The sequence below is a fragment of the Sitodiplosis mosellana genome, unplaced genomic scaffold, assembly GCF_009176505.1.
Source record: "Sitodiplosis mosellana isolate CC-2019 unplaced genomic scaffold, AAFC_SMos_1.0 Smas_scaffold_1, whole genome shotgun sequence".
In the NCBI taxonomy this organism is placed as follows: Eukaryota; Metazoa; Arthropoda; class Insecta; order Diptera; family Cecidomyiidae; genus Sitodiplosis; species Sitodiplosis mosellana.
Genome location: NW_022595244.1, coordinates 15,965,320 through 15,991,963, shown reverse-complemented (window position 1 = coordinate 15,991,963; position 26,644 = coordinate 15,965,320). Strand labels below are relative to the sequence as shown.

Below are 26,644 nucleotides of genomic sequence, written 5' to 3'. Positions count from 1 at the left end.
AGATTACTGATCAAAATTGGAAAACAATATACTTTTTGTTGTTGTTGTTGTTGTTGTTGTTGCTTGTTTTACTAAATCACACATCCACTTTGCAGTTTTGTTTCTTCTAATTACAATTACTACGTAACGTAGTCTACGTCCTGCTCTGGAAATATCCATTCTTCAAAAAAAAAACCATTCCTTATTTTTCACTTTGACATTCTTGTTCTACGTGTTGCATTCACTTTGCAGTGTGTGTGTTTTTGTGTGTGTGTTAAAGAGAGATTGGTTGTTGTATGTTGAAAATGACCGTGCATCGATTTGCATCATCCTTTTCATGTTTCATCTTTGTCATTCTCCCATTTATTTCGAACACATATACATTTATTTATGTTTTTTGCATTTGCATTTGCATTTTAAAATGTTTTTTAGATTTTTGTTGATTTTATTTTTAATTCTTCAATTGTATACTCTTAAATACGATTCCATTTGTTTAATAATGTGTGTTTAATTAGATAGAGATAATTTCAATCTCATACTTCTCGTCTTCCTCATGTTTGCATTGCGCGCAGAGGAGCTTTTTCTCTCTCTCTCTCATTCTGCGGCCGCATTTCATTGGCAGCCACAATTATTCTATGCAGAAATATATAATAAGAATTATGAAATATCGTGTCTAGATTGGGTTAATTTTGTTTTGTTTTGTTTTTTTGTTGTTGTTGTTGTTGTTGTCGCACTCGTTTTGTTTTTCTTTTTCTCTTGTGTTGCGTATATGTGTTTCTATCGGCGTTTGCAAAACGATTTTAGCAAAGTTGTTTTTTATTTTTTTATTAAGCACTTTATCCAACAATTGGTATTTTCTCGTTTGCATACTTCAAAGGTAATTATTTATTCAGCTCTTAAGGTTTTGTGTCTTTGCATAAAATTCATTCGATTCACCCCGGTGGTTAGTATCAAGCCATTTTGGAATTTTTCGTTCATGCATTGCAAAAATTTCGTTCATTCAAATGTGAATTTAAACGCGGATAGAATTTTCATGTGAATGTTAATTGTTTGCGACATAAAGCGTCATAACACGTTGGGGAGTTGATTGATTTATGTGTCTGTTTGTCATATTTAGGTTTGCATTCAAGCAAAACGGATTACTTTGATCACGTAAAGCCTCTAAGCTAGTACGATAAAAAAAATCCATAGTCTTAACTAATGCCATCCATACTTTAAAAGTCAGTGTGCATTATATTTAGGTTTTTTTTTTCGTCTAGAAAAAAAAAACATTTGCAGCCGAATTCAGCTGAATTGTTTCGTTCGATTTTTGTTTTGTTTCATTCAACGCCATTTAACAATCAGAATGACGGAATAAGCTTCACACTGCAATTTCATTGCTTCTCAACGAAATATTATCATTTGTTCAATACATGAATACTTAGTGCCGGTCTGATTGCTAATAGCAGGAAAAAATAATTTGATAAAATTCATGTTGGAATTTTCGCGAAAATACACTTCGTCCAAATCGGGAAGCGTGTCTTTCAAAATGATCGAAATATTGGTGTTTTGTAAGCATCGTGTGTAAGTTTCATTAGATCAATTTAATATTTTTTATATATTTTTTTTAAAACTATTTTCATGATTTCATATGATTCAATTTTTTGTTTCTTTGTTTGTGTGTGGTATGGAAAAAATTTTCGCAGAAAATTATCGTTCAATTTTAAGTATGTGTTTGTTCTTCTTCTTCTTTGTTTTAGTTCATTTGATTCCAGGTTCAGTTCACACAATATTTACCGAACGCATTATTCGGATTCGACAGCGTGTGAAAATGAACAAAAATTCTGGTTACGGGAAATATACATATAAATTAATACAGAATTATAGTGAACATTTGAAAAAAATTGAGCTATAAAAAGCATCTTTCGAAATTTTGTTGTTTTGTGTTGCATTTTATGTGGCCATTTATAACAGTTCAGCAGCAACAGCCACACTTTCATTCTAGGCTTTAATTTTTTTTTTTTGCTCCACTCTTGTTTTGTTTTTACTTTTTTGCTTGCGCACTATGCTGGCTCAATTTTGTTTGGATTTGTTTTTTTTTTTGTTGAGTTTTACTTGAAAAACGAATTCGAAACGCTATCCTGTGAGTGTGATTGCGGCGGACCCGATTGATTTTGTGAATTTGAATTGGACTGTTGTTGCGATTGTTGACCCGATGGTGGTTGCGATTGAGACTGGTTTGGATTCTGTTGCTGTTGTTGCTGGGATCCTGTATGTTTGATCAAAATACAGAAACATTCTTACTTAGGCTCGTCTATTTGTTTGGTTGATATTCTAAATCACTTACGTGACGATGGTTGTTGTTGCGAGTAAGCATTACTTTGTTGACTCTGGTATTGTCGATTGATAGCCAGGAAGTTGCCATAGTTGGCCACAGGTTGCTAAAAGGTTGGACAAAATTGGCATGTTTATTTTCGTCCAAAATGAATTTGAATCAAGTTTTTTTTTTGGTTGAAAAGGCGATGTTTACCTGATTCATGGATGCATTAGATGGTGGTTGCGCCTGTGGTCCGAAAATGCCTGTGGCTTGAATACCGTAATTGGCATTGGGAGCTCCAAAATAGCTGTTGTTATAGTTGTTGTAGCTATTGTTCTGTGGCGGTGGTTGCTGTGGTGGAGCGTACATGCCCATGTATTGTTGTGCATACGGTGTTTGACCTATGAATTTAATAGATATTAATTTTCTATTCATATTCAACAAAAATTCAGGCAGACAGTATTGAAAGAGAGCTACATTACCTGCATTCACTTTTGTTCCGATTGCACCGATCTGAGATGACGGTTTAACTGTTGCTGACATGAGAGAATTCGATGTCGAAGAGATGAGTACGGTGCTCTGATTGTTTATTTGCTGTTGTTGGTTGTATGGTGGCTGATTGATAGCTCCACTCATTCGGAATTGTGATGTCATATTTTGATACATATCTGGCGCTGGTGTCGGTTGCAAATTTGGACCGCTTTGCATGTACGGGGCGTTGTATGGTGCTGAAAGGATGGGAAATTTCGGATTATTAAGTTGAACATATTAATTTAAACTTTGGGTTGAATGAAGAAAAAAGCAAACCTTGAAATTTTTTTGGAAATAAATTCGTACCTGCATTTCCACCTCCATAATGGGCCGATGCGATGTACCTCTCATAATGACCGTATTGAGATGGCATCGGCGATGAATTGTACAGAACGGCCGGAGGTGATGGAATTGCTGACATACCGCCAAACTGTGACGGTTGGTAATATGGTTGGGGTGCCGTTTGGATCCCTTGTTGCATTGGCGGTGGCGATAGACCGAGGCTTGATTGGTGCATTGGTGGCTGGTTTGGTTTCACTTTGCACACATTAGCCGTGGCTGACAATGGGTCAACGTTGTGTTTCAAACCGGCATTTGGATGTGAATTATTGTTTCCGCCGACCATGTGCTGTGGGCTTGGATTGTAGCCAACATTGTCGATATCGGCATCTTGTCCGCCAGATTTTGTGAAATGATCGAGTGAGCTTGGATCTGGTCCAAATGAATTGGAATACGATGCTAAGCCAGATTGGTGCAATTGCTGTTGCGAATGCGTAAACTGGTGTATGTGCTGTTGGTTTTGGGTTGAAACGAATGTCGACGACAAATGAGAATCGTCATTATTTCCCGAATTGTTTGAATTGTTTCCATGCTCGATTACGGGTTGCATCGTTTGTACCGTTTCCCACACCTTTTTAACGCTGGTAATTTTCTTGCTGAGATCGGCAATTGATGGTGAAATCGTGTTTTGACCACTAGCAACGGAATGAATGGCTGTTGAACGTGATGGCGCTATGCACAAACCACCCTTTGAAGTTTTCTCACCTGAAAATCCAAAATTGTTAGTAAAAAAATTTCACAGCTTTGAGCCAAGATCCTTGATTCGAGATACTTACTTGATTGTGTATCGTTTAAAATTTCCGATTCGAAGGTGAACGCTAATTTAAGATCTTTTTCGTATTCAGCATCGGATTTGGGGAATGACATGGTTTGTAGAGCCGACGATATCACATCGGTTTGTGATGGATGTGAGCGTTGCACTTGCGATTGCATCTAAGCATGGAAATAAAAACAAATTCAGAACAAAAAATCACACATTTTCTCGAGAAGATGAAGAGAGAACGGAAAATGTGGTATTTACCTGTTGTTGAGAGTCGAGCATGTCTTGGAAGTTACCGCTCGATGCATTTTTGAACACGTCATCGGCCTTTTTGTCGAGATGATGTTGGTTCTGCGGGTGATGGGGATGATGACCACCCAAATTGTTCGACTGTACTTGATCGTATTGATTTACACCACTTCGTTGGGGCTGTTGCGATGGATTCTGGATTTGCTGTTGATTCGATGGAGTTTGGCGTTTGATCGGGCCGGGCATCGATTTAAAGTTCGTATTTTCGAAAATGATCGTGGACATTTTGGTAGTTGAATCAACTTTGTTGCCGCTATCTTGGCTCAGCTTGTCGATCGATTGGATACTGCTGCTGGAACGTTGAGTGAAATCGGATTCATTGGCATCGCCCATGTGAGCAATGTCACTCTTGTCCCATGTATTTGATGAACTTGAACCGGTGCGATCGCGTTGCTGTTTCACAAATCTTGGTGCCATTTTATTTGGTTGCTGTGGACGATTTGCTGGATTTCCACTGCCCACAACACCTGATGGCGCAATAGCCTTTATATAAAAGAGAATTTTTTCCAGTTATTTTTATCTTCTGCTCCAAGATTAACATATTTTTCGAATACTTACCGGTTGTTGAGATTGACTGGGGTTTGATGTTGGTTTTGCGTTACCTCCCACTGGCTTGGCCGGAATAGATTGGCTCACCGGTTTGGATGTCGTTTGAGCATTGATCTGTGGCTTGCCGCGATTTACTGGCGCTGTGCCACGTGTGCTGTGCGTATAGTTTGAATCATCTTTTTTAACGGCAACAATTTTGTCTGGCTTACTTCCAATGGCCGCTTGATTTCCACCACTGTAAATACGATGAAAAAAAAAATTGATGTGAATGGTTTTAACATTAGAAATATGAAAACGGCATTCAGTTTCGGAAAATTAACGTACCTGGGTTGCTGTTTATCTCCTGAGAATGGTGGAGTCTTTTCAGTGCGTTGGAGCTGTGGTGGTTGAGTTGGGATTGAAACCGATTTTGATGCATCATCCGATTTTACTATTGTTTGAGTTTCAACTTTTTGACCAGTGGAATCCTTGCGTTGAGGAGCCTGTGATGAACCACCGAATGCTGGTTTTACTGGCAGTGCCTTCTTATCATCAACTTTTGACACTTTTCCGTCTAGAAAATTGAAAACATGATTATTAAATGTATTAAAATAACCCATGTGAACCATTTGCGGAGAAATTCAGTGCACAGCGGAGCTGTGCGGAGTTCGGCGGAGATGCCATACATACACTATATCTAAAGCAGTGCGCTCATGGCTACTTAGATGTGTATTGAACAAAAGAAACGTAAACACAGCAAAGAGTGCTGTTTCGCTCACACGTATAGCGTATGTACGGTATCTCCGCCGAACTCCGCACAGCTCCGCTGTACACTGGATATCTCCGCAAATGGTTCATTTGGGAAGTTTATGTACAGAACTCAATGACTGATTTCAAAAGTAATTAGTTGATGCTGAAAACACGACCCAAGAAACCTACCTGATGAATCAGTTGCATGCGTAGCAATTTCATCAGCGGATTGAGACTCGCTCTTCTTGCTAACTGGCTCTTCAGCTGTTGTTTCTGGTTTCAATTCGGCTTTCTCGTCACTTGGTCCAAATGGACTTTTTGCATTTGGTGGCCCATAGTTGTCGATGCGTTTCACGATTGGACCAGCCGATCTTCTGATCGAAATGAAAGTGTAAAAACATTAGAAAATCCCCGTTACATATCAAAATGGTAATTTGCGATTTGCAAATGAAAACCTACCCTCCTCCTCGTCCACGACGAGATGGTTCGCCACGTGGTACAAATACATCCTTTTGATGGGACTGTTGGCCATCGCCACGGCGACTACCCGAATCGTGTTTGAATCGATCATCTTTGCGATCACGGTTTCCACGACCATGGTATTCATCGTCAGATCCTTCGCTCTCACTGAAATCATTGTATCGGTTTGGTCGGCCACGTCGACCGTTGTTCCAGTTCGAATTGCCACGATAGTTATTGTTTCCACCGTAGCCACGAGTTGGAGGTCCACGTGTATCATGACGCCCACCTCTGGTGTTCGTTCGCTTCATTACATTTCCGTGTTTGCCATCGTCACTGCTGTACGTATCCTTTGAATGTCCACTTCCGTAGCCACGACCAATTTTGGCCGTAACACCCGATTTATCGTCCGATTTCTTTTCAGTACTGATGCCGCCGCCGCTTGGCTCATTTTCCAAGACACTTTCCAACGGTTTTTTGTCGGCTTCAGTAGTCTTAGCCGTTACACTTGACAAATCGCTGAGAACTTCAATCGATTTACGGGCAATTTCTGGGGTGGTTGGAACACTATCGCCCCATGATTTCGGTGCATCGATCATACTTGGCGAAGTGATAAATTGTTTGGTGACATCTTCTTGCGATTGATTCAACGATTTAATGGATGTGTTGCCGGCCGAATGCGTGGACAGATCACGTTCTTCGGATTTCTCTTTGTCCGAGCGGCTATCGATTGAAACCTTGCGCACACGCTGTAAAATCTGTTTCGGTTGAATGTCATCGTTGGCCGATGTGCTTGATGTGCTCGAAATTTGTCGCTGTGGTTGCTTGAAGTCGAGTTCCATTTCATCAGCCCATGATCCAATCTTGTCTTTAAATTCTGGTTGCGATGAATCGGATGTGCTGCGAGCCAAATGCGTCGTTCGCTCACCAACTGAGCTACGGCTTATCGATTCACGACCGCTACTAACACGATCATCATCTTCCGATTCGCATTGTCCAGACGAACTCTTCGAATGCGTTGAGTATGCTCCGCTGGCATTGCCCTTTGAATATGCCGGTTTATCTCTGATATCGTCAACATTGCGTTTCATAATGTGCGATGCTTGCATCGACTGATTTGGTCGACGGATTTGTTCGCGCGGACCTGGTCGATGTGGCGCCGACGACTCACCACTTTTGTATGGATGCCGGTCTTGTTGATCGCGCTGTTTCTGGAAGCGTGGCGGCAAATTTGATTGGTATGGTTTGTTGAAGAATGCATCGCCGCTGGAAATTGGTGCGCCTCGATCCCGTGATCGATCGCCAATGTCACGATCGAATTTCGACTCATAACGATTTCCATACTCACGCGGTTCCTTGCCATCTCTAATTTTGCCATCATCTGAACGATATCTGTCATTTGTTCGAGGTTCATTTGCCTCACCTTTGCCATATGCTGGCGCAGACGATGAAGCATTCGATTCGTTTTCATTTTCACCGGACAATTCTTTCTTTTTGTTGATTTTCTGCTCCAATTCTTGAAGTTTTTTAGCCGCAGCCAATCGTCGTTCATTTGCTCGTCGCTCTTCTTCTTCTTTGCGTTGCTTGACGCGTTCCAATAGCTCAGCATCGACAACGGGTGGACCGCTTCGATGACCGTTTTGTTGCATTCGCGTTGCTTCCAATTTTTCCCGCTCATTTCGCTCATTGTTATCACGATCCAATTTCTCGCGTTCAGTTTCACGATTGTAAGCTAAAATATGGTTAATATTTATTTAGTTTAATTTTACTTTACGTAAGAAATATTTTTGAGAAAAACTCACCAGCTCGCATTTCCATTTCACGTTGAGCTCTCGCTTCCTTGTCGTTGAAGTTAACACGTTTTGCATCTTTGCTGCGGGATGTTGTTGGCGGTGTGTCTGAGTCATCATCGGAGAATACTAGTTTTTGATTGTAATCAATTTCATCATCTTGTACCCATCCATCCTCCTTGACAATTTGATCCATGCGTTCCAATTCTTCCTCTTTAATAATGCCTGCACAAAAAGGGAAACATTATTTGCATTAGAAAACCAAATGGCATAAAATCCGGTTGTGATTGCTTACTTTGATATCCTGTATCATAATCATCGTATTGATTCTGATCGATTCGGTTCGATCGGGGCGGCTGTCCACCGCGGCCGCGATACTGTCGGTCATCGTTGCGATCGCGTGAATTTCTGTTGTACGATTGATATTGTTGGTCTCTGCCATCGGGTCTGCCATAGTTTCGTCGGTTGTCACGATTGCCACCCATTTGCGATTGTTGATGTGGCTGTTGCTGTTGATGCTGATAATGATGATGTTGCTGCTGGTGTTGGTGTGCCTGTTGTTGTTGTAGCTGTTCAGTTTCGGGCGGTAAATTATCGAAGCCGCTGATGCGTTGCATGAACGTTGGCATCAATGCACGAAACTGTGGTGGTAAAACTTGTTGGTGGGCCAGGCCCGCTGATGAATTGCTGTTTCCGCCGCCTTGTTGCAATGTGTTCGGATCTAAGTATCCATCTTTTTCTGTGCGATTTTGTTCGAATTGTGTATCGGCAGCATTTGCATTGGCATTTTGGTTGTTGTTGCTGTGGCTGTGATTGTGTGCATCCGATTGATTTGGGCCACCACCGGCCGAGCCGCGACTTCCTTTTGATTGTACTTGTGCATTGCTGCCGTCTAATGATGGAAATTCGTGCTGAAATTGTGGGCTTTGATATAGTAGCGGTTTTTGTATAGCCGGCTCGTGTGAACTTGTCACTGCGCTCCATGTTGTCGATGATGAATTATTGTTATTGTTGTTGTTATTATTTGCGTGACCGCTGCCGCTGTTTGCAGATTTACTTTGATAACTTTGTTGCTGATGGTGATGGTGGTGCTGAAGTTGTTGCTGCTGCTGTTGTTGTTGTTGTTGTTGTTGCTGCTGTTGCTGCTGGGATTTCTCGTGACTTGATGCTGGCTGATTATTTGCGTTCGACGATGGTGAAGTAGCTGCAGGCCATGAACCGCTCTGATCTGGTGTTGGTGTCGATGTTTCGGCTTTCAATGATGGCAAATTGGCTGGGGGCCGGCGAGCTGACGGTACTTTACCCAATGTTTGCATGCCATGTTTGCGTGGAACAGCGTTTTTCTGTGCTGACGGTTCAAGGGATTCACCGCGACTAGTTCTATAGAGACTGTTGATGTCTAATGCTGAAAACTTGGGCTTTGCATTGCGCTCCCCCCGACTACCACCAAGTGTGCTCATACTGTAAAACAAACCTCATCAGCAAAACGCTACGCGCTTCTGTCAGTTCAACACACAGTCAAAACGATATTTGCAACCTGTTTTAATGGCGAACCGTATTCTTCGTTTTTAAATGGGTTTTTGCGTGCTCTGTTTTTTTTTCTTTCTCCTTCTTCTTCTTATTCTTCTTCTATTTATTGTCCGTATATATGCGCCGCACTTTCAATCCGAATGCAGAAAGTGTTTCAGTTCTTTGTCAGTCTTGTTCGTTCACACAACGTTTTGTTTTCGTTTTATTTACAATTTTTTCCGTTTTTGGCAATGGCTTTTACAAACAGAAACTGTCAATTCTTTGAGATTTAACACATGCACATGCACTCACACTCACACTAAATAAGTCCAATGTTCAATGTTTGGTGCGGGCTTATTTTGTTTAGTTTCGTCGAAAGAAAAACAAATTTCTTGTGTGTTTTTTTTTCTTCTATTTTTTGTTTGTTTGCTAAACTATAAATTGGTTGTTGATGTGATTTGTTGTATGTTTCGAAATAAAACAACACACAAAATCGCTCACTCGATAGAATATATTTACACTGTGATTCAATTTTTATTCGATCCGTTGAAGTGGAATAGTTGTGCGTTTGCACTGCAGTTTCTTTGTTGTTGTTGTTGTTGCTGTTTTTTCACTTTATGAATTTAATGTCGATAAATAATTAGGTTGGATTTTTCCTTGTATTTTCGGCTGAAATTTTCACCAAAGTGATGTTTTGCTACAAATTTTGTTCGCTTGTGTAATGGGAACGATCCTCTCCGTGTGATTAAATGCGCTGCAAAAAAGAAACAAAAACAAAAACAAATTGAAATGGATCCAAAAAATTAAATGACTTTCAAATGGTGTGATGTAACACAAAACAATCATAATTTATCATTGAGCCATATGACTCCAAATCACATGAAGCACATTATGACCAAACTGAATTGCCTTTCATAAAAATAAACATTGCTGCCAATTAAACAGCATTAGCAGTGAAACATAACCTAACTTTTGTTATTGGGTCGACGTAAACGGGAATTTGTTATATGTAATTTATTGATAAGAATGCAACAATGACAAATGTCGCTGAGTCGGAATTTGAAAAGAAACAACAACAAAAAACAAAAAATAAACAAGCAACTTTCAAACGATGCGGATGTGTGTGTGTCTTTTTTCAATGAACCAGACAAATCACAACGATGTTATTGATAAATGCTGCAATAAAAATCGTCAATGAAAATTAATTGCGTCTATTCGCTTGTAATTTGGTTGCAATTTTTGCATGCGTTGCGAAAGAGAAGAAAAATATGCTGAGACTACGGGAAATGCAGTGTCATTCCATATAATCACCGAATATAAATAGAAATTTTATCTTTCAATTATAAAATTTCAATTAGATTTTGTTTCGCGAACCAAATATTCTTTGACTTTAGTTTTTGGTCAAATGAATGTATCACACGCGTACACTATACACGGATCACCGAAAAGCTTTTTTTGCATCAGGTTCAAACTACTTGCAGCTTTTTTCGGTACAAAACTGCTGAAATTTCTGATGCGTCATTTAAAATTGTTTGACTCATGTGTTTGCATGTTTTTGCCAATTTTGTTGGTGCGAGTGGCACGCGTTCTGTATGTGTATTCCACGGTTATAACAACACTTTGACTGTCATCACTGTCTTTGTCGTCGTCATCATCGTTGTCATTTACAAAAACGCACGACTTTCTTTGTACCTTTCCAATGCAAAACTCAACAAAAGAAAAGACAGAGAGAGAAAATCACACACAATTGACGTGCTCACTCTCCCCTTTTGCTTATTTCATTTACAAATAACAATTGAACTTTCATCTAAGAACTCACATCTTCATGTATGAATTGCGAATTTTCTATTCGTAGCTTTTTAGTGGAACAATTGGTTCCCACATGAAAAAAAACCGTCTAGAATTTCAGCGTTTTTTATCGTTCCTTTTCTTTTCATCTATGCGTTTTGTTTTCGCATCAGGCGTTATAAAATACAGATATTTTATTTATTACGAAACTTCTTCGTTCATCACATTTAGTACACACAGAGAGTGACTAGACGGCTTCTGTGTCAGCTCAATATAACGCTATAACCAATTTTGCGATGTGTCGAATGTATGAGCAGAATTATGTATGAACATTCTTCGACTGTGAAGTCGCATGCATGTATGCGAAAACCACACACGGTCGTCGGTTTGAGTTAGATTTTTGCAACGACATCGGCGATGACAACGACGACGGCAAACGCTTTTTGGGGCAGTCACACACGAACACTTGACTTAACATTGATACTTTTATCGTTATAGCTACACACACTCAACGACTCCAAGCAGAAGGCCGGTCATTCAATGCATTGCAGCACAACAAGAGAGAGAGAGAAAGAGCGTGAGTAAGAGCAGTAGTGAAGATTCTATGAGCAATAACACATCGGTCAATAAGTCCCGAGCCTAACCACCAAGTGGCAACACTAATGTCAAACCCATATCATTTTCGAAAACTACAACCTTTTTTAGGAATCCAGTCAAAATTTGAGCCAAATCCGACCATCAGTTCGCTAATTACAGCACTTTAAATGAAGCAATTTTCCAATTTTCCAAAATCATGGAAAAACTGCATTTCTCCTCTCGATTTGACACATGTATTCCAGAAGAAAAACGAGCAGGAGTACCAAACCCATACTATGATTAGTTTATGGCATCCTTAGGCTTTCGAAATCAATCATTAGATATGGAAGAATTGAATTTATGCATAGCCATAAGAGCGATTTTGTCGATAAGCCTCCAAATTGTTCAAAATATGTGGTTTTGGAAGAAATCATTGCCAAAATCCGTTAAGTGATATCGGAATTCTCAAATGTGATAGTTCATAGATTTGCTAAGGCCATAGGGCAACTAACTCAAGCTATAGTTACAACTTTGCATGGATATATGCATATGAAATACTCAATCGAAAAAGCCTTGCCGCGTTTTTGGATATGGAGTAGATAGAACAGTTTTTTGGGGATTCGAAGCCCGTTTGGAGCTGTATAAGTAAAATTTGAATAGGGTTTTGCCTTTATATATTAGAATTAATGTATTTTGAGTTCATTTGAATAGATTCGATCTATAAATTGCGGGTAGAAATCGCCAAAAACGGTTTGTAGCGACCAAGGTCGCAAAATATGAGTTCGGGCATTATTAGTGGATTTAGGTATAGAAAAATATTCGCGAACCAGTGGGAAAGATATAAAACAACATGAAAAGTCACTTATGCATCATTTTAGACCTATCCGAATGTCAAATCTTGATAAAACATAGCAAATTTGGCGAAGAAAACTATGTTGTTCAAATGCGAGTTTCATCCAGGTCAAAGAACTGTTTATATGGTGATATAATTGAACGAAATTGGTTTCAAACTGCTTCACTAACCATTGTATTTTTTAGGTCTGGTCATTCTCTGAACTCTCCACATGAATATACTTGAATACAATGCATCAGAAGAAAGTTATACCGTTTTAACGGCAAAATTGAAGCATTTTCGGGAGTCTTTCTCTCGTATAGCTGTAACTAGCAAACTGATGGTCGGATTTGGCTCAAATTTTGACTGGATTCCTAAAAAAGGTTGTAGTTTTCGAAAATGATATGGGTTTGACATTAGTGTTGCCACTTGGTGGTTAGGCTCGGGACTTATTGACCGATGTGTTATATTGGTTGATGTAGACAATTTATGGTATCACATTTGCAACCGTGAGCCACCCGCTTCTGTTCGAAATGCTTATGTGACGATCATTGTAGAAGAAATGAAACTGTGACGATTCACGGGCGCGCGACACTGAGAAACAAAGCAATTAAAAATTGAATGTGTCAATTTCGATTATGGAAAAGTCGTCGTACATCCGAATGTGGCGCCTAGCAAGTAGCAATTGACTATTAACAATCAATAAACTGGCCAAAAGTGATTAAAAACTTTGGACATTAATACATAACGACTGAAGTGACTGTTGGAAACAAGCGCTCTGACAATTGTCATAAATTATAAATAAATTAAATTTTCCTTGTTGCCACAATTGAAACACATGAGCCTAACGTTCCAATGATGTTTTCTATATGACTTCCACGGAAGATTTGCAGCGACACAGAGAGAAAAAAATTACAAACAATTTCGATTGTTTTGCCTTTTATTTGACATCTTAGCAATTTTTTTTTATTGAAATACATTGCTTCATTCTGCGGCTAAAAGATTCATTAAAGCAAATCTGTAAAACATCTCTATGTGTGTTTAGTCTTCAAATGGAGCGAAATACAAAAAGTGAGTTTCATTTGCGTTAATTATTAGCAATTAAATGAAACAAATCAGAGGGGAAAAAACGTGAGCGAAGGAAGTCAAGTACGGCTCACATTGAATATAAAACGATTGAAAGACCTCCACATCAAATAAAATACGCTTGGTTCCGTAAACGGATCTCTTCAATATCTTTTGCATGAACAGCAACTAACATTTTGTGAAATTTTGTGCTTTTTTTCTGTCTGTTTCTGCAGAAAGTTCACACATCAGCATTCATGTTTTGTGTTTTTTTTTTGTGTGTGTAAACATTTGGGGAAAACCACCAATGTGAAATGGAGATGTACAGCACGGTGAAATAAAAAAGCGAGAAAATACTGTACACAAAATATGGCGGCTGCCGAAAGCAATAGATTATGTAGTAGAAATAGTTGAGTGATATGAAAGTGAGTGTGTGAGTGCATGCGAAGTATGTCGGGCACATACGCTAACACACACACTCACACACACTTGCACGCGAAGCACTTTATCGCTTCACACTTTTCTACCGTTGTTGTTGTTGTTTCGGTTGTTGTTCTGTGAAGAAGAAAAAAAAATGTAGCAATAGAACACGGCAGTGAATATGTCAGCGTATGGAATTCCTTTTACTACACGCGCTACCAGCTTTCTATACACCTCGACACGCGCGCATACACTCAGACACACACTCACACACCAACGAATGCCTCATTTTGTATCGTTCGCTACATACAGCAACAATTTCGGTCATTAGTGCTGTGGGCGATGCTACATAGAATGAAATTGAACGAAGCGAACGAAGGCAAACGGATAAGTTGCATTGACAGCTTGTCGATATATATGATTTTTACAATATTGATGACGACGAAACTATTGTAAAATGGTTCTTTTCTGATATATTTTCCATGATTTTCCTGCATCATTTTGTCAGAAATGTTCAAACAAATTGATTGTTTTTACCTTCGATTCTTGCCAATCACTTTAGCTATCGGCAAATCTTGTCGGCGACGGGAAATGAATGCGAATGTGTTGATTTGGTGAAGAAAATCACCGATATACATAAATGGTGTGTCGAATGAATGGATTTATGAAGAAGGATGCTTGAAATGGCTCATTTACCAGCATGTATAAATATTGACGTTGCAATCAATGGAACCGCACATTTCCAATGAAAAATCATTTATGTCTTCAAAAAGAATTGTTGTGCTAAACTAAAATAATGGAAGAAAACGTCCACACCAATATTTTGTACTGTCAATTAGTTAGCAAGAGAATGAATTTCACAACCAATCCAAGTTCTAAGAAATTGTCCAACGTCCAATGGTCGTTCTTGAACAAAAGAAAAAGAAGAAGAGTCGAACAAGTTTTTGTTCATTTGTTTCGAGTAGTTTTTCATTAATGATTTGAAATCGTAATGTTCTGGTTTTGCACGTATCCTCTTGAGTAACACATACAGGCGCAAATTGTTGGCAACAAGGATCGAAAGACCGCACCGCTGTCGTTCATTTGAATTTGAACTGCACGTACACATAAGAGCCGAACCGACAGAATTCGAGTGAATTTTATATTGGTGTCGCTTTTGTGTACGTGTGACCGTAGTGAAAAAGAGCAAAGATGGCATCAAAAGCCGATCCCGTAGCACATGCTAGACAGAGCAATGGAGAGAGAGAGAGAGAGAGAGAGAGAGCGTGAGCTATACGGATGGATTTTTTTGGTATTGGTGTGCATGAGTTATGTGTATGCGTATATACGCATGTGTGAGTTTGTACGTTTTCACAAGTGAACGACACACCGACAAAATGCGGCGAAATGGCGAAAATATTTCATGCTGAATGAGAGACAAATTCGAAAGAGAAAAAAAAGCGTGAAAAATCAACAGAAAAATAAATGAAACATTAAATGATTTCTGAATTTTCATCGACGTGCAACCAACATGTATGTGGCATTTTTTGCGATCAATTTGCCAAGCCACACAAATATGCATGTGTCGATATGACGATTGACCGAATTGATGATGGTGTGTTCTACACATGGCGTGGCGTACGATACCAAAGTCTATTCGAAATGATTACTTTTTTTCTGCAACTCTTTTCTTTTTCGCTCACACTCTGGTGCTGTAGTCGCACTCGCTGAATCGTTCAATCGTAGAAGGCAGAAATAATGTCAATGTTATATGTGTATTATGCATGTATGTGACGACAGTGTACTGACACAATAAAAATGCCAAAGCAGCCGAGTAGACAAACCAAGTGTAATGAACGCAATTTGAGCAGAAAGGAATAGTTCGTTCTTTTTTTTGCCGATTGATTTGTATCGAGACATTGATGTGTGTCACACAACCACACACCGATCAAATCTTCGCAGCAGCAAACGGGTCACATTCAATTATATATGTATCTATCTGTGTGTGTATGTGTGCGCACGCCACCGATACACACAATTCATCAAAAAGTTAGATCAAAATCCATTCGAAATTCGTTCTTTTTCTTCACTTTTTTTTCTCTATTTTGCGAACACTATTCTTAATTTTTAATCATTTCATATATTCACCATGTATTCAAATAAATATCCATAGCGCACTGATCTATCGATGTCGTCTTTTTTTTTTGTTAGAGGAAAAGAAAATGTATGAGCAAAATTTTGTCATTAGTCATTGCATTTCAGTTTGATATATGTGCTTCGGTCGAGCAAATTCCAAGAAATCGAAAAATTGTTTTCGTCAAACAAACTCACCTTGATATTCGATTGGCAGTCGGTAGTCAATCAAATTAAAAGGGCTGCTAACTGTTCGATTAAATCGAAACACACACAAAAAAAAGAAACAAAAATTAAACTACACTTCTTTCTGTTGAAATTCAATCTTTTTTTTTGCTTGGTTACGCGTGTGTGTTCAGTTTTTCTTTAGCAATTTTTTTTTCTTCTCTTTCAAACGGACGGAGCAAACAGTTTGTTGGTTTGTGTGCTAATCAATTGCCAAAATCAGGTTAAGTAAAATTGAGTTGGTTGGCTTTGTGTAATGTATGATTTGTTTGTGATATATATGCTGCAATTACAGTTCCGTTCTACCACAATGACACAAACAATCACTACAAAACTATTTTTTTGCACTTTATGCCGTGATTTTTCGGTGCAATAACTTTCTTCTTTCTGTTCCTCGGTTTCACTTTTGGGTTGATTTTTTTTCCACCACACACACGCACGCCACACACCATAAAATGCGAACCAAAAAAAGAAGAAAATGCAACCTTTTTCCTCTTTATGTCTCTAAACTTCTTTCGTTTCTTCTTCTCGTCTCCGCAATGATTTGGATTAGGATTTTTTCTTTTATTTCAAATGACATACACGCACATAAAATTTCAACATAAGAACACTATTTATCGAGTTTGCTTGACGATTTCTTCTTCTTTTTCTTTTCCCGTGGATTCACTTGTTTTTTTTTTCTCTCTCTCTCTCTTCGTTTTTTTCTGTACTACGCTGTCGCAAGACCTTCTTTCTTACTCTTTTTTTCTCTTCTTTTTTTTCTTTCAACTACTTTTCGTGTATTAAATTGCAAATTATACAATGCTTTTTTTCCGATTAAACTTTTGTTGTTGATGCTGTTGTTAAGTGGATAACTGATTTGTGTTAAATTTTCTAAAAATATATATAAATTAAATTCACTTTAAACTGTATTAAATTTTTTTTGTTGGTAGTAATTGCTTTTGAAAAGTATTACTACTGCCTAGTGGGCTGCCGCTGTTACTGCTACTGCTGGCTGATTTCGAGACACTATCGAAACCTAGTTCGTGTGACGGCGAAAACTCTTGTACGGCATTATAAACGCCTCGTCGGTGTGCGTACGTGTAGCGATGCGAAAATCAATCACACATTCAACCATTTCGACTAAAGAAAATGGCGAATGAATTCGTTTCAAGTTTCGAATGGCGAATTCGAAATTGAGCTGGCAGCGACACATTGTGTACGTTTCGCTAAACACTTTTGCCGCACAATTCCATTTTCGAAATGCATTCGATTTGAATCGAAGTTTTGAGATGGTGTAATAACCGTTTTTTCCTTGGATTTCGTTGATTTTTCTCTATTTTTAACATTTTTTTGCCCCCCTGAGATGTAATTTTGAAGTATTTCATTTTTTCGTTTTCGAGAAATGAAGCGTAGATCAAACTAAAACTACGTGTATATAGCTGTATATCGTTTATTTCATTTTATCACTATGTTAAAGGTGTATACAATAAAAGTAACCGAAAAAATGACTAAATTTGTCTAAAAAATCTTAATACTCATACAGTGAATATAATCAAAACGTACTTTTTCTTTTATTTTTAAGTACTGCATTTTTTTCGCTTCTTCTCTATTTGCTGCTAAATATTGGAAAATGTTCATAAATGGTTAGAGTGTGTTTGCTTTTGATTTTGGCCGTGTTATCAAAAAAGTGTGTCATTTTCGTGTATAAGTTTATCGATTTCGGTGAATTTGTAATTCGTCTATTCGATATGGTATTTTGGTAAAATTGAAATATTCTCCGCAATGAATGTCCGACCGATGTATTTTTAATAGTAAAATTCGACGAGAGATAATATACATACATATTTATATAGATTTGCAACGCAACTAATACACATTCCCAACAATTCCTTCCAATAGAAAACAACAATGATTTCCAACAATCCAACACTTTTCGAGCTTCATAGCAACCGAATTTCATGTGAGAATAAGCTCAATAACACGCAACTAAAACTCCATATCAATTTCGATTAAATTATACGCTGGATGTATTTTTTGAACCGTGTTTCGCACGTTACACGTTTCATGGCGCCGAAGCGGAACCATCGCATACAATTTGCTGAACACTGATTACTTTGACAATTCTTTAAGATTACAATAACGAATTTGCATGACAATTGTCATGAATGAATTAATCCAATTGGCGAAAAGAGAACAGAATACAAAAAAATCAATAATTTCGATGTTATTACGTGGCACCTATCCAATTTATTGAGCCGCAAAAAATGGATTAGTCGAATTCGGGGTTTTGGTTGTACACAAAATCTCTCGCTCCAAATGGAAACTATATTCCAATGCCGCGTTGACCTTTTTGGTGAAGTCGAATTTCGACAACTGAAAATAGGAGGAAGAATGTGTTGCTTTCAGAACTTATACGCTTTTAAATCAAAAATCGATGTCTTCACCACCAAAACTTACATCGATATCAGCAGCTGGATTTCTAGATAAAGCCGAATTCAAAACAAAAGGGACTCCATCCATTTCGGTGTGAGTTCCAAGAGTGCCGGTCGGATACTTATTGAATGAATCTAAATGAGAGAATAAATAGCATTTGAGTATACAATCGATTTCAATTTTGAATTCAATGCCTATGTCACCTGTTGGATGCGCCAGATGCGATGGTGGTCGTGGAGCTGGTCGTGGTGGCGGTGTCGGATCCAATCGGTATGACGTTCGAATCAGTTCATAATCGTTATTGTTGACAGCTTTTCCATTGTCATTTAAATTGGTTGCATTCGATCCGTTGCGAATGTTCATATAGTAGAGATTATTTTCGAGCTCGTTAATGGCCGAATTATGATCGGCTGGTATTGATGGTGGTGGCCGATGTGGGATCGGTCCACTTTTGAAACACACCGTCACTCCATTTATTTCACCGGCCAGCAAAAAACCATCGGGTGCCGATTTGGTTTTTGAGCACAATATCACATCTGTAACTGCCTCTCTGACTGATCCTCGCTTGGCCAATCGATAGCAAATCTGCTTCTTTCGCCATGCTTTGTGTTCTGTGTCGGCGGTTCGAGTTAGTATCGAAAAACCTTCGCCGGGTAACTCACGTTCACCGCAAACTCTGTCCGAAGAATCAGGAGATTCCGAATTAAACTAAAATCATTTATGGAATGGTCGGTTTTTAACTCACTTCAACGTTTCCACAATGTATTCCGGAAGACCTTCACACTTTGACAGGCACAAGTATCGTGTTGTTCGTTTTCCAAAAATATTCGTCTCACGCCATAGATCTGCATCAGAATCCTGGTCATGCGTTCGATTAACTGACACAAAGTTTTTTGGACATCTGCAATTTAGTACATGTATTTAATGCATTATTTTTACTTGAATTTCGGGGAAAAAAATGACTTGTGATTGGGCTTACTTTTCATGATCCTCGACAATCTGCAGCGATGTAATTGGCCGATTGTCAGGTAAAACGTTCATAATCAAATTTTTCACATTTTTTTGTTTCGACATTTTTCGTCGTCGTCAATTGAGCCTCTGTATCGCTTGCTTAAAACTTTTTCGCCAAATTCAGTCTTTTAATTTGTGACTCAGATAAATAGTCTATATCTAAACTTTATTCTCTCCAATTATTTGCTTCCTTCATATCATTGCTATGTGACGAACTCTGTAAATACAAATTGAAAGAGCACATATGTTACTAAAGCTGTGAGTCATGTATCGCTCAAATTCTTTACATAGAAAGAGATTGAGCAAATGCAATCTCTGGAACAACGGGGGAAGATAATGACGTGAACTTCTTTCTGTGCATTTTGATTGTAAGGTTATCCCATCATTGAAAATTGTTGCTTTGATTATTTGGAAAATAAAGCCATTTCCGGTTGAAAATCTGTTTTGTTAGATATTTTAGGTTTTTTGTTCCTGCAAACGATGCGAAAATCAAATACAACCGTTCAACAAAAAAGTCGTTTGAATCAACAATGATCTCTTTCATAAATTTAACACATCTATTTTTAAAATTGTTATGTGTAGTAATAACAGTGGCAAAAAATTGGATTCACAGTTAAATTTCCTGACCTAAAAACCACAAACAATAACTATGACTCTTTTTTTAGATGGTCAATTATGGCTAAATAACAATTTGTCTCACGAGTGAGTGAGTGAGTTTATTAAGTGAGTGAGTTCTGCCTGACTGACTTTGTTTATTTCTTTGTTTAATTTATTCGTTCGATTTGGTCGTGGTGCAAAAGTGCTTGTGCACTCAATAGTACAAAGCTATCGAATGTGATTAAGTCGATCGTCACACTTAAGAGCTCTTCGATTTATTGATGATGACAGATAACGGAATCTCCACAAAAACAACATTTAGGTCAACGAAATTTGTGTTTGCAAATTAACAACAGTGACAACTTTCACTACGAAAAGAATGCTTATTTCAAGCAATATCAATTTGCACCGATTTGCAAATTTTTCACCATTTTATTGCTGTCCGAAGCAATTTCAACATTAAACATCCTCCGTAATTGTAATATCATCATAAAATACATGACAGAAAATTTGATCAACAGAAATGATACGAAACGAAAATTAAAATCGCAATATAGTTGAATCCGCTTCCTAATCTTCAGGGGGAATTAATGATAAACATTGTAAATCATTGAGTCAGGCGTCGCTTATCACACTTACACACCGAATCATTAGGCGTTTAATAGTTCAACAATACGGACTCTTTATAATCCATATTAATTAGCGTCGCGCACTTTGTCTGTCGGAGTTCATTGCAATTCGTTTATATAACAACAGCAGATGAGTGAATAGCTGCGAGCAGCAAACTCACTGGAATTTACAACGATTAGAGCTACAATTACACGATGACTCATATATATGTACTACAAACAAAAACACAGAAAAAAAGGTAGAAATGTGAATGTGAAAAGATCAAAATAGACACCAACAAAATAAAATCCACTCCGGTTGAAAGCGTATCGTTTTTTTTTGTGTGTCTGTACGCTTGAAATACGTGTTCTTACATAGACACTCCGACATTTCGAACGAATTGCCGTGCTGAGAAGAACACCATAGAAACGAACGGAAAGAAATGCACGAAAACATCTAATGAATATAACCACTTTGCTTTTTTTTCTCTCTCTCTCTCTCTCCCTCTCTCGACTCTTGTTTTTTTTCTCCTTCATTCGCTTTTCCATTGAGTGGCCATTGAACGAATATTCTGAAACATAATGACTAGATTTTCCATTTTTCAAGTAAATTTCATTTGCTTTCTTAATGATAACGATGCGTTTTGTGTAATAAAAACCCAGCAGACTGATAATTTTCTCTTGGGTGAATGTAAGTGAAGAGAAATTGTCGAGAGAAATTCCAAAGTGCGTTTGACGAATGGTATTCACAATTGGTATATTTGTCGCACAGAACAAAAGGTGCTTGAGGTCCGCCCTCTGCATGCTAAAGTGCTTTGAACTTTGAAAAGCCGAGAATAAATGACACCAAACCAAAACCCTACTACACGAACAGCGTTGTAGTTAACATGGTTTGATTTACGAGTCATAAAAAAGCCGCAAAATCTGTGTGCGTTCGCATCGCTCGTTTGTTCTCTTTGATTTAATGTTCGTCACAAATAATTCTATTAAAACACCAGAACGCGTAGCGAAAAAATCGTCTTTGTTCTGGTATTCTACTGTTCTGCTATTTGATCAACAGCATAAACCTCATTCGATTTGAATGTTCAACAGATTTAGTTCTTGGAAAAAGGTCATGTACGCATTACAAAAATGAATTCTTATATTTGAGAATTAGTCGAAAGTAAACAACGTCAATACGGCGCAGAGGCGCAGTTGAACGTTTGCTGATAACTTTGATTTTAAATTTACAACACGAGTCTGACCGTCCCATATATCCACTTCGAAGCGTATGAACTCGCAATTTAAATTGGAAGTATTTGTTGTTTTTTTCCTTCTCATTTTCTGAAGGTTCCCTTTTTTTATAATACTTTGGAACGTGTCTGAAACGGCGCAACTCCTTTAGAAGAATTATTATTTGGCATGCATTTGGTTTCGGTATGGATTTTTTGTTTTGCACGCTGTTCGTGTAGTTGTGGGTTTGCAATTTTCTTTTGTTTGGTTTCTTTGTGTCTGGAAAGCGCGATTTGAGAGACGGGCATGGTATCGTCAATGCACAGCCCAACATAAACTGCTCTTTATGAATGTTCAACGAAGCAATCTTGATATTGAGGGAAATGTAAACGAACGAAATATTAATCGGATACACACACTCAAACACACACACACAGAGATACACAAATGGCTGATTGGTTGTCATCGAAACAATATCATGTCGAGGCATTCGATAACAGCGAAAATTGATTTATGCTTTCAGGATGAACAATAACAAAGAATGTTATCATTTATGGATGATAAAGAGCTCAGCGATGAGACTGCGTTGTCAATACCAGTCAACGTTAACTGCTTTGCGACCTGATCACTTTTTGCTATTTTCATGTCAAGCAAATTAATCACAAAATTGAGTTGATTGTAGCAATTTGAAGTTGAAAAACATGAAAAATGTGATATTGTTCTTTTTTGTATCTTCCTCGTTCATTTCAGTCAAACAATTTTCAAAACTACCAGTTTTCATTGAGCCGACAGACGTGTAGTAGTAAAAAAAACTCATCAAAAATATCTGGATTTCTATCGAGTTATAAATGCGTGTAAATTTCGTCACAGCCTCACACAATATTTATAAGAGTATTAAATGACATAACAAAATTGAGAACCATTGAAACTTTGGCACGGCACGAGATGTGTTTATACGACGAAACGTTCGGTGTTGTTGCTTCATCATCTCTTTTTTTCTTGTTCAAAATAAAAATACATAATTTCATTCATAACGCGAATGCGTTAAATGTGTAGAAAATCACTCGATGAACCGAGAGCAGTGTTCACACTAGCAATCACTTTAAATATTCGCTATCGCTTTTAATGTTGCGTAGAAAATGAGCGAGAAAATAAAATCTTTCACGAATCATATGAAAGTGAATCATTATTGCAATTGGAGGAAGCATTTACAACTGGTTGGCCAAGTTATTATTGTCGCACAGCATCCACGGCGCAAGTGAGCGATGAGAAAATAAACAAAAATGAATCAATTTGAGTATTTAGTGTCAAATCGTGCATTTTGCATTCAACAACGTAATGGTTAGCTACTCGTTTTACGAATCTTTTTTCTCTTTTTCGTCTCTTGATTTCATTTCGTTCACAATAGAATCTAATTAGTAATTCCCCGATAATGCAACGAAAAAAAATAAACTCACGATGGTAAACATACATAACTATCATACGTAGCAACAGTGAAACGAAATGGAAAATTGCAAAAAACAGAGACAAAAGAAATTCTCACTACGTTTTTCCCCCATTCAATTGAATTTAATTCGTTTTTATTTTAGTTTGTATTCTGTAGACCAAAGCAATTAAGAATTTTAGAACACTCACACACGATGTTTGGACTGCGTTTACTGCACACTCTTCCTTTTTATTATTACGAACGTTTCGCAAGTAAAACTTGTTCTCTACTGAAACGCTCAAGCTACAACAAAACACAACGAACTCTCACAGATTCAGAACTCCGTAAAAGAGGTTGGTTCGCCTTTGTTTGTATGCTGATATCGTTGTTACATACACCAAGCATGTGATTTTGTTGTTGTGCACACTTGCTACGTGTATCGGAACGTCAATATTGTTCGTTCGTTTGTGTGGGTGACCGTTCGATGTTATGCGATATTTTGTTTCGATGTTTTTCTTTGATTTATTTCTGGTTGATGTGACCAGAAGTGTTTGGCATCTAGGAAAGAGCTGGTTTTATGTAGGATGAATAAAAGAACGATGTGCAATGTGCATTGCAACATCAACAGATGAATTATCATCTTTTGGCTGTGAAAAATTGACATACCATAAATCGATATTCCGAAAAGTCTTCTGATCCCATTCTGAAAGGCAAAACACTGGCTTTTGACTCAAAATTTCAAAAGGTCACCAGAACAAAACGAAACACCCATTGTTCTCAATTTGAGTTTTTATTTAATTATTGACTGTTGATTTAGCATTAACAGAAGCAAAATGGCTTTACAATTTCTCGTTCACATCAAAGATGATCGGGAAAAAAATGTACGATCTCTTTTGCTGTTATCGCCGAATCCGTGGATTTTGGTTCCATGGTTTGCGTAATTCTTTCTGCTGTTTTTACTGAAGTTGGATGTTTTTTTTTATTTTGATGTAACTAAACTAAAATAAATCTTCTTCATTCCGGCTAACTGAGCGAATCTATTTTGCTTCTGGCTTTGGCTTTGGCTTCAGCATTTTATAGGCGATGAACACCCCAATCAATGCGTATGTGGCTTTTGCGCACTAAATGGATGGAAATGAAAATTTCGGAAAATCAACATAAATCATTAAAAAATTCAAAGGAAATGTATGAGATCTCTTACGTTAGCTCTGCCAAAGTTGGTTTCGGCATTGAAAATTCTGCTCAAGCCTTTGAGGTTAGGGTTATCTGCAGCTCCACCAGCCATTTCTACACAACAAAAAGTTTGAAAATGAAAAGAAACGAATTTTTATTCTGTCTCCATATGATTCTACGTATATTTATCATGTGAACTGTTGTTTTATCTTTACTTTGTCAATTTTTCTCGTTTTATTTTACAGATTTTACTTACTTTTTCACACAAAAGGTAGATACTTGAAGTTAGACCACGAAAATTGCGAAGAAAATCTATAGCAGAAATGATTACGGAATGATTATTATGTAAGGTAGAGTTTGTCAATGTCACAAGTCTGTCGCTGTGTGACAGCGGCGATGTTTCGATGTTTCGATGTTTCGATGTTTCGTTCAGAAGACCAACCGTTTCGTTGAGTTGAGATTGATTTCTTATTGGCAACAATGCAAACGCAACCGAATTACGAAATATGATTTATTTTTTTAGATGAAATCTATGGTTTTTATTCAACAAATTTATTCCTACAATTATTCATTATTATTCACAACATTTTTTAGATAATTATCTAGAGACGGGCGTTTATTCAATCATGAAATGAACTATGCATTGTAGTTCCTTTCACTGTGTTGTATATCATATATCCGAGCCATAAACAGAATCCACCAATCAATGTATATCGGTTGCTTTGATTCTAAGAATGGGAAAAGAGAATGTTTTACCATAAATATGAAAATGATTTAGCCATTCGTTCATTTCCATGTTTGCTTACTTTGTAGAATGGTTTATACCCTTCAATCATCAATCGGTCACGCATTTTAAAACGCACCTCCATCAATTCACGTGCCAGTGGATTGTCTGCATTTGCCGTTTTTTTTGGTATATTCTCTGCCATCACTTGACTTGTATGCACTTGGGAAATACGTTCAAAATACTTGACAATAGATTTATTTTCAGCTATTTATTCGAAGAGAAATAAACCACAACCAAGAAGTATTTTGATTGGACTCGTCCAATTGACAGCTGTCAAAATGTTGACGTTGTTGTAAACTCAACGAACACTGAACTTTTTCATTGATTTTGTTAAAATGATTTATGAATATCTATAGAAAACTGATGATTATGATGAGATTCGATGTCCTGCCATAATACATAAATCTCCCACCATAAAATGGTCGAAAGATTTTCTACTTAAAAAGAGAGAGAACCAAATTTAACTAACTGGAGTGATTTTAGTACAGTTTTATTGAGTGTCTTTCACATGGGAAAGCCATTACAATCATTCAACATCTAATTTAATCATAGCACTCATTCGACGTATTTTTTGGTTTTACGATCATATTTCAAAGCATCTGATGGTACACGATCTGGCTTTCTGCAGTGATAGTGGATTCTTGGAAGTTGATAGGCAAAGTACACGGCCATGAAACCGAAGCATGCGTAGGTCAGTGCGTTTGCCTGCAAACAGAAAGTTCAATGCGTCGATTAGACAAGTATCGAGTGAGATTTCTATCGATTAGTTGCATGTTTGATGATATTTGATTCAAACGCAACTACTTTTGATCACATAAATTTACCTTGAAGGGTTTTTTGGATGCTGGATGCTCCATGACACCACGCACCCAAATATCACCCGAAAGTGGATTTGGACGAGACATTCTGCCTTGAAAGAACGTAAAATAAACGTTGAGTCTACCAATTTACACACTCTTTTGATTCCGAAATGTTTACTTACTTGATGTACGGTTTTTATTATCCGAAAAATATGGAAATTCTCGAAGAATTTGATGGTTTTTCGTCTAATATCAAGTTATATAAGGTCCGCTCTGTTTATTGTTTTACAATGAACTGACTGACTGTCAAAACACATATGGAAAAGAATGGTTTCGTTGAGTTTTGA

General features: G+C 37.7%; 3 protein-coding genes and 1 long non-coding RNA gene across 16 annotated transcripts; all 4 read right to left on the bottom strand.

Annotated features, from left to right (window-relative positions):
* Positions 1-2,046: 2,046 nt before the first annotated feature.
* LOC129568008 (uncharacterized) lies at positions 2,047-17,341 on the bottom strand. Of its 11 annotated transcripts, none has more exons than XM_055445489.1 (14): positions 16,242-17,341; positions 8,037-10,004; positions 7,754-7,966; positions 5,952-7,683; positions 5,682-5,866; positions 5,088-5,316; positions 4,773-4,998; positions 4,167-4,697; positions 3,922-4,078; positions 3,083-3,850; positions 2,758-3,003; positions 2,489-2,676; positions 2,306-2,399; positions 2,047-2,227 (listed from the first exon to the last, which is right to left on the bottom strand). In XM_055445489.1, exons 2-14 carry the CDS (start codon positions 9,199-9,201, stop codon positions 2,070-2,072), a joined length of 5,892 nt encoding a protein of 1,963 aa, XP_055301464.1. In that variant the 5' UTR covers positions 9,202-10,004; positions 16,242-17,341; the 3' UTR covers positions 2,047-2,069. The 11 variants fall into 11 exon arrangements, with proteins under 11 accessions (XP_055301464.1, XP_055301509.1, XP_055301493.1 ...); XM_055445534.1 differs by having other exon boundaries at positions 3,113-3,850; XM_055445518.1 differs by having other exon boundaries at positions 5,682-5,863.
* A 343-nt stretch (positions 17,342-17,684) lies between these two features.
* On the bottom strand, positions 17,685-24,336 carry LOC129578615 (multivesicular body subunit 12B). 3 transcript variants are annotated; one of them, XM_055467449.1, is made up of 6 exons: positions 24,204-24,336; positions 19,663-19,911; positions 19,429-19,584; positions 18,887-19,359; positions 18,708-18,817; positions 17,685-18,623 (listed from the first exon to the last, which is right to left on the bottom strand). In XM_055467449.1, exons 2-6 carry the CDS (start codon positions 19,755-19,757, stop codon positions 18,498-18,500), a joined length of 960 nt encoding a protein of 319 aa, XP_055323424.1. In that variant the 5' UTR covers positions 19,758-19,911; positions 24,204-24,336; the 3' UTR covers positions 17,685-18,497. The 3 variants fall into 3 exon arrangements, with proteins under 3 accessions (XP_055323424.1, XP_055323434.1, XP_055323415.1); XM_055467459.1 differs by having other exon boundaries at positions 23,747-24,235; XM_055467440.1 differs by lacking the exon at positions 24,204-24,336 and adding an exon at positions 19,982-20,176.
* Positions 24,309-25,115, bottom strand: LOC129578628 (ATP synthase membrane subunit K, mitochondrial). The gene is made up of 3 exons (XM_055467471.1): positions 24,967-25,115; positions 24,739-24,824; positions 24,309-24,658 (listed from the first exon to the last, which is right to left on the bottom strand). The coding sequence occupies exons 2-3, from the start codon at positions 24,820-24,822 to the stop codon at positions 24,575-24,577; spliced, it is 168 nt and encodes a 55-aa protein (XP_055323446.1). The 5' UTR covers positions 24,823-24,824; positions 24,967-25,115; the 3' UTR covers positions 24,309-24,574.
* A 105-nt stretch (positions 25,116-25,220) lies between these two features.
* LOC129578632 (uncharacterized) lies at positions 25,221-26,597 on the bottom strand. Its single transcript, XR_008689122.1, has 4 exons — positions 26,480-26,597; positions 26,322-26,403; positions 25,517-26,202; positions 25,221-25,438 (listed from the first exon to the last, which is right to left on the bottom strand). It is a non-coding gene; the product is annotated as an uncharacterized LOC129578632 (long non-coding RNA).
* Between the last annotated feature and the right edge of the window lie 47 nt (positions 26,598-26,644).

Coding starts and splice junctions, on each gene's coding strand:
- LOC129568008 (XM_055445489.1), bottom strand. CDS start 9,201: ATGAGCACACTTGGTGGTAGTCGGGGGGAGCGCAATGCAAAGCCCAAG. Junction 7,684..7,753: donor TGAAATGGAAATGCGAGCTG/GTGAGTTTTTCT, acceptor ACCATATTTTAG/CTTACAATCGTGAAACTGAA. Junction 2,677..2,757: donor CGGAACAAAAGTGAATGCAG/GTAATGTAGCTC, acceptor TTAAATTCATAG/GTCAAACACCGTATGCACAA.
- LOC129578628 (XM_055467471.1), bottom strand. CDS start 24,822: ATGGCTGGTGGAGCTGCAGATAACCCTAACCTCAAAGGCTTGAGCAGA. Junction 24,659..24,738: donor CCAACTTTGGCAGAGCTAAC/GTAAGAGATCTC, acceptor CCATCCATTTAG/TGCGCAAAAGCCACATACGC.
- LOC129578615 (XM_055467449.1), bottom strand. CDS start 19,757: ATGTCGAAACAAAAAAATGTGAAAAATTTGATTATGAACGTTTTACCT. Junction 18,818..18,886: donor GCATCTGGCGCATCCAACAG/GTGACATAGGCA, acceptor TCTCTCATTTAG/ATTCATTCAATAAGTATCCG. Junction 18,624..18,707: donor ATCCAGCTGCTGATATCGAT/GTAAGTTTTGGT, acceptor TCCTATTTTCAG/TTGTCGAAATTCGACTTCAC.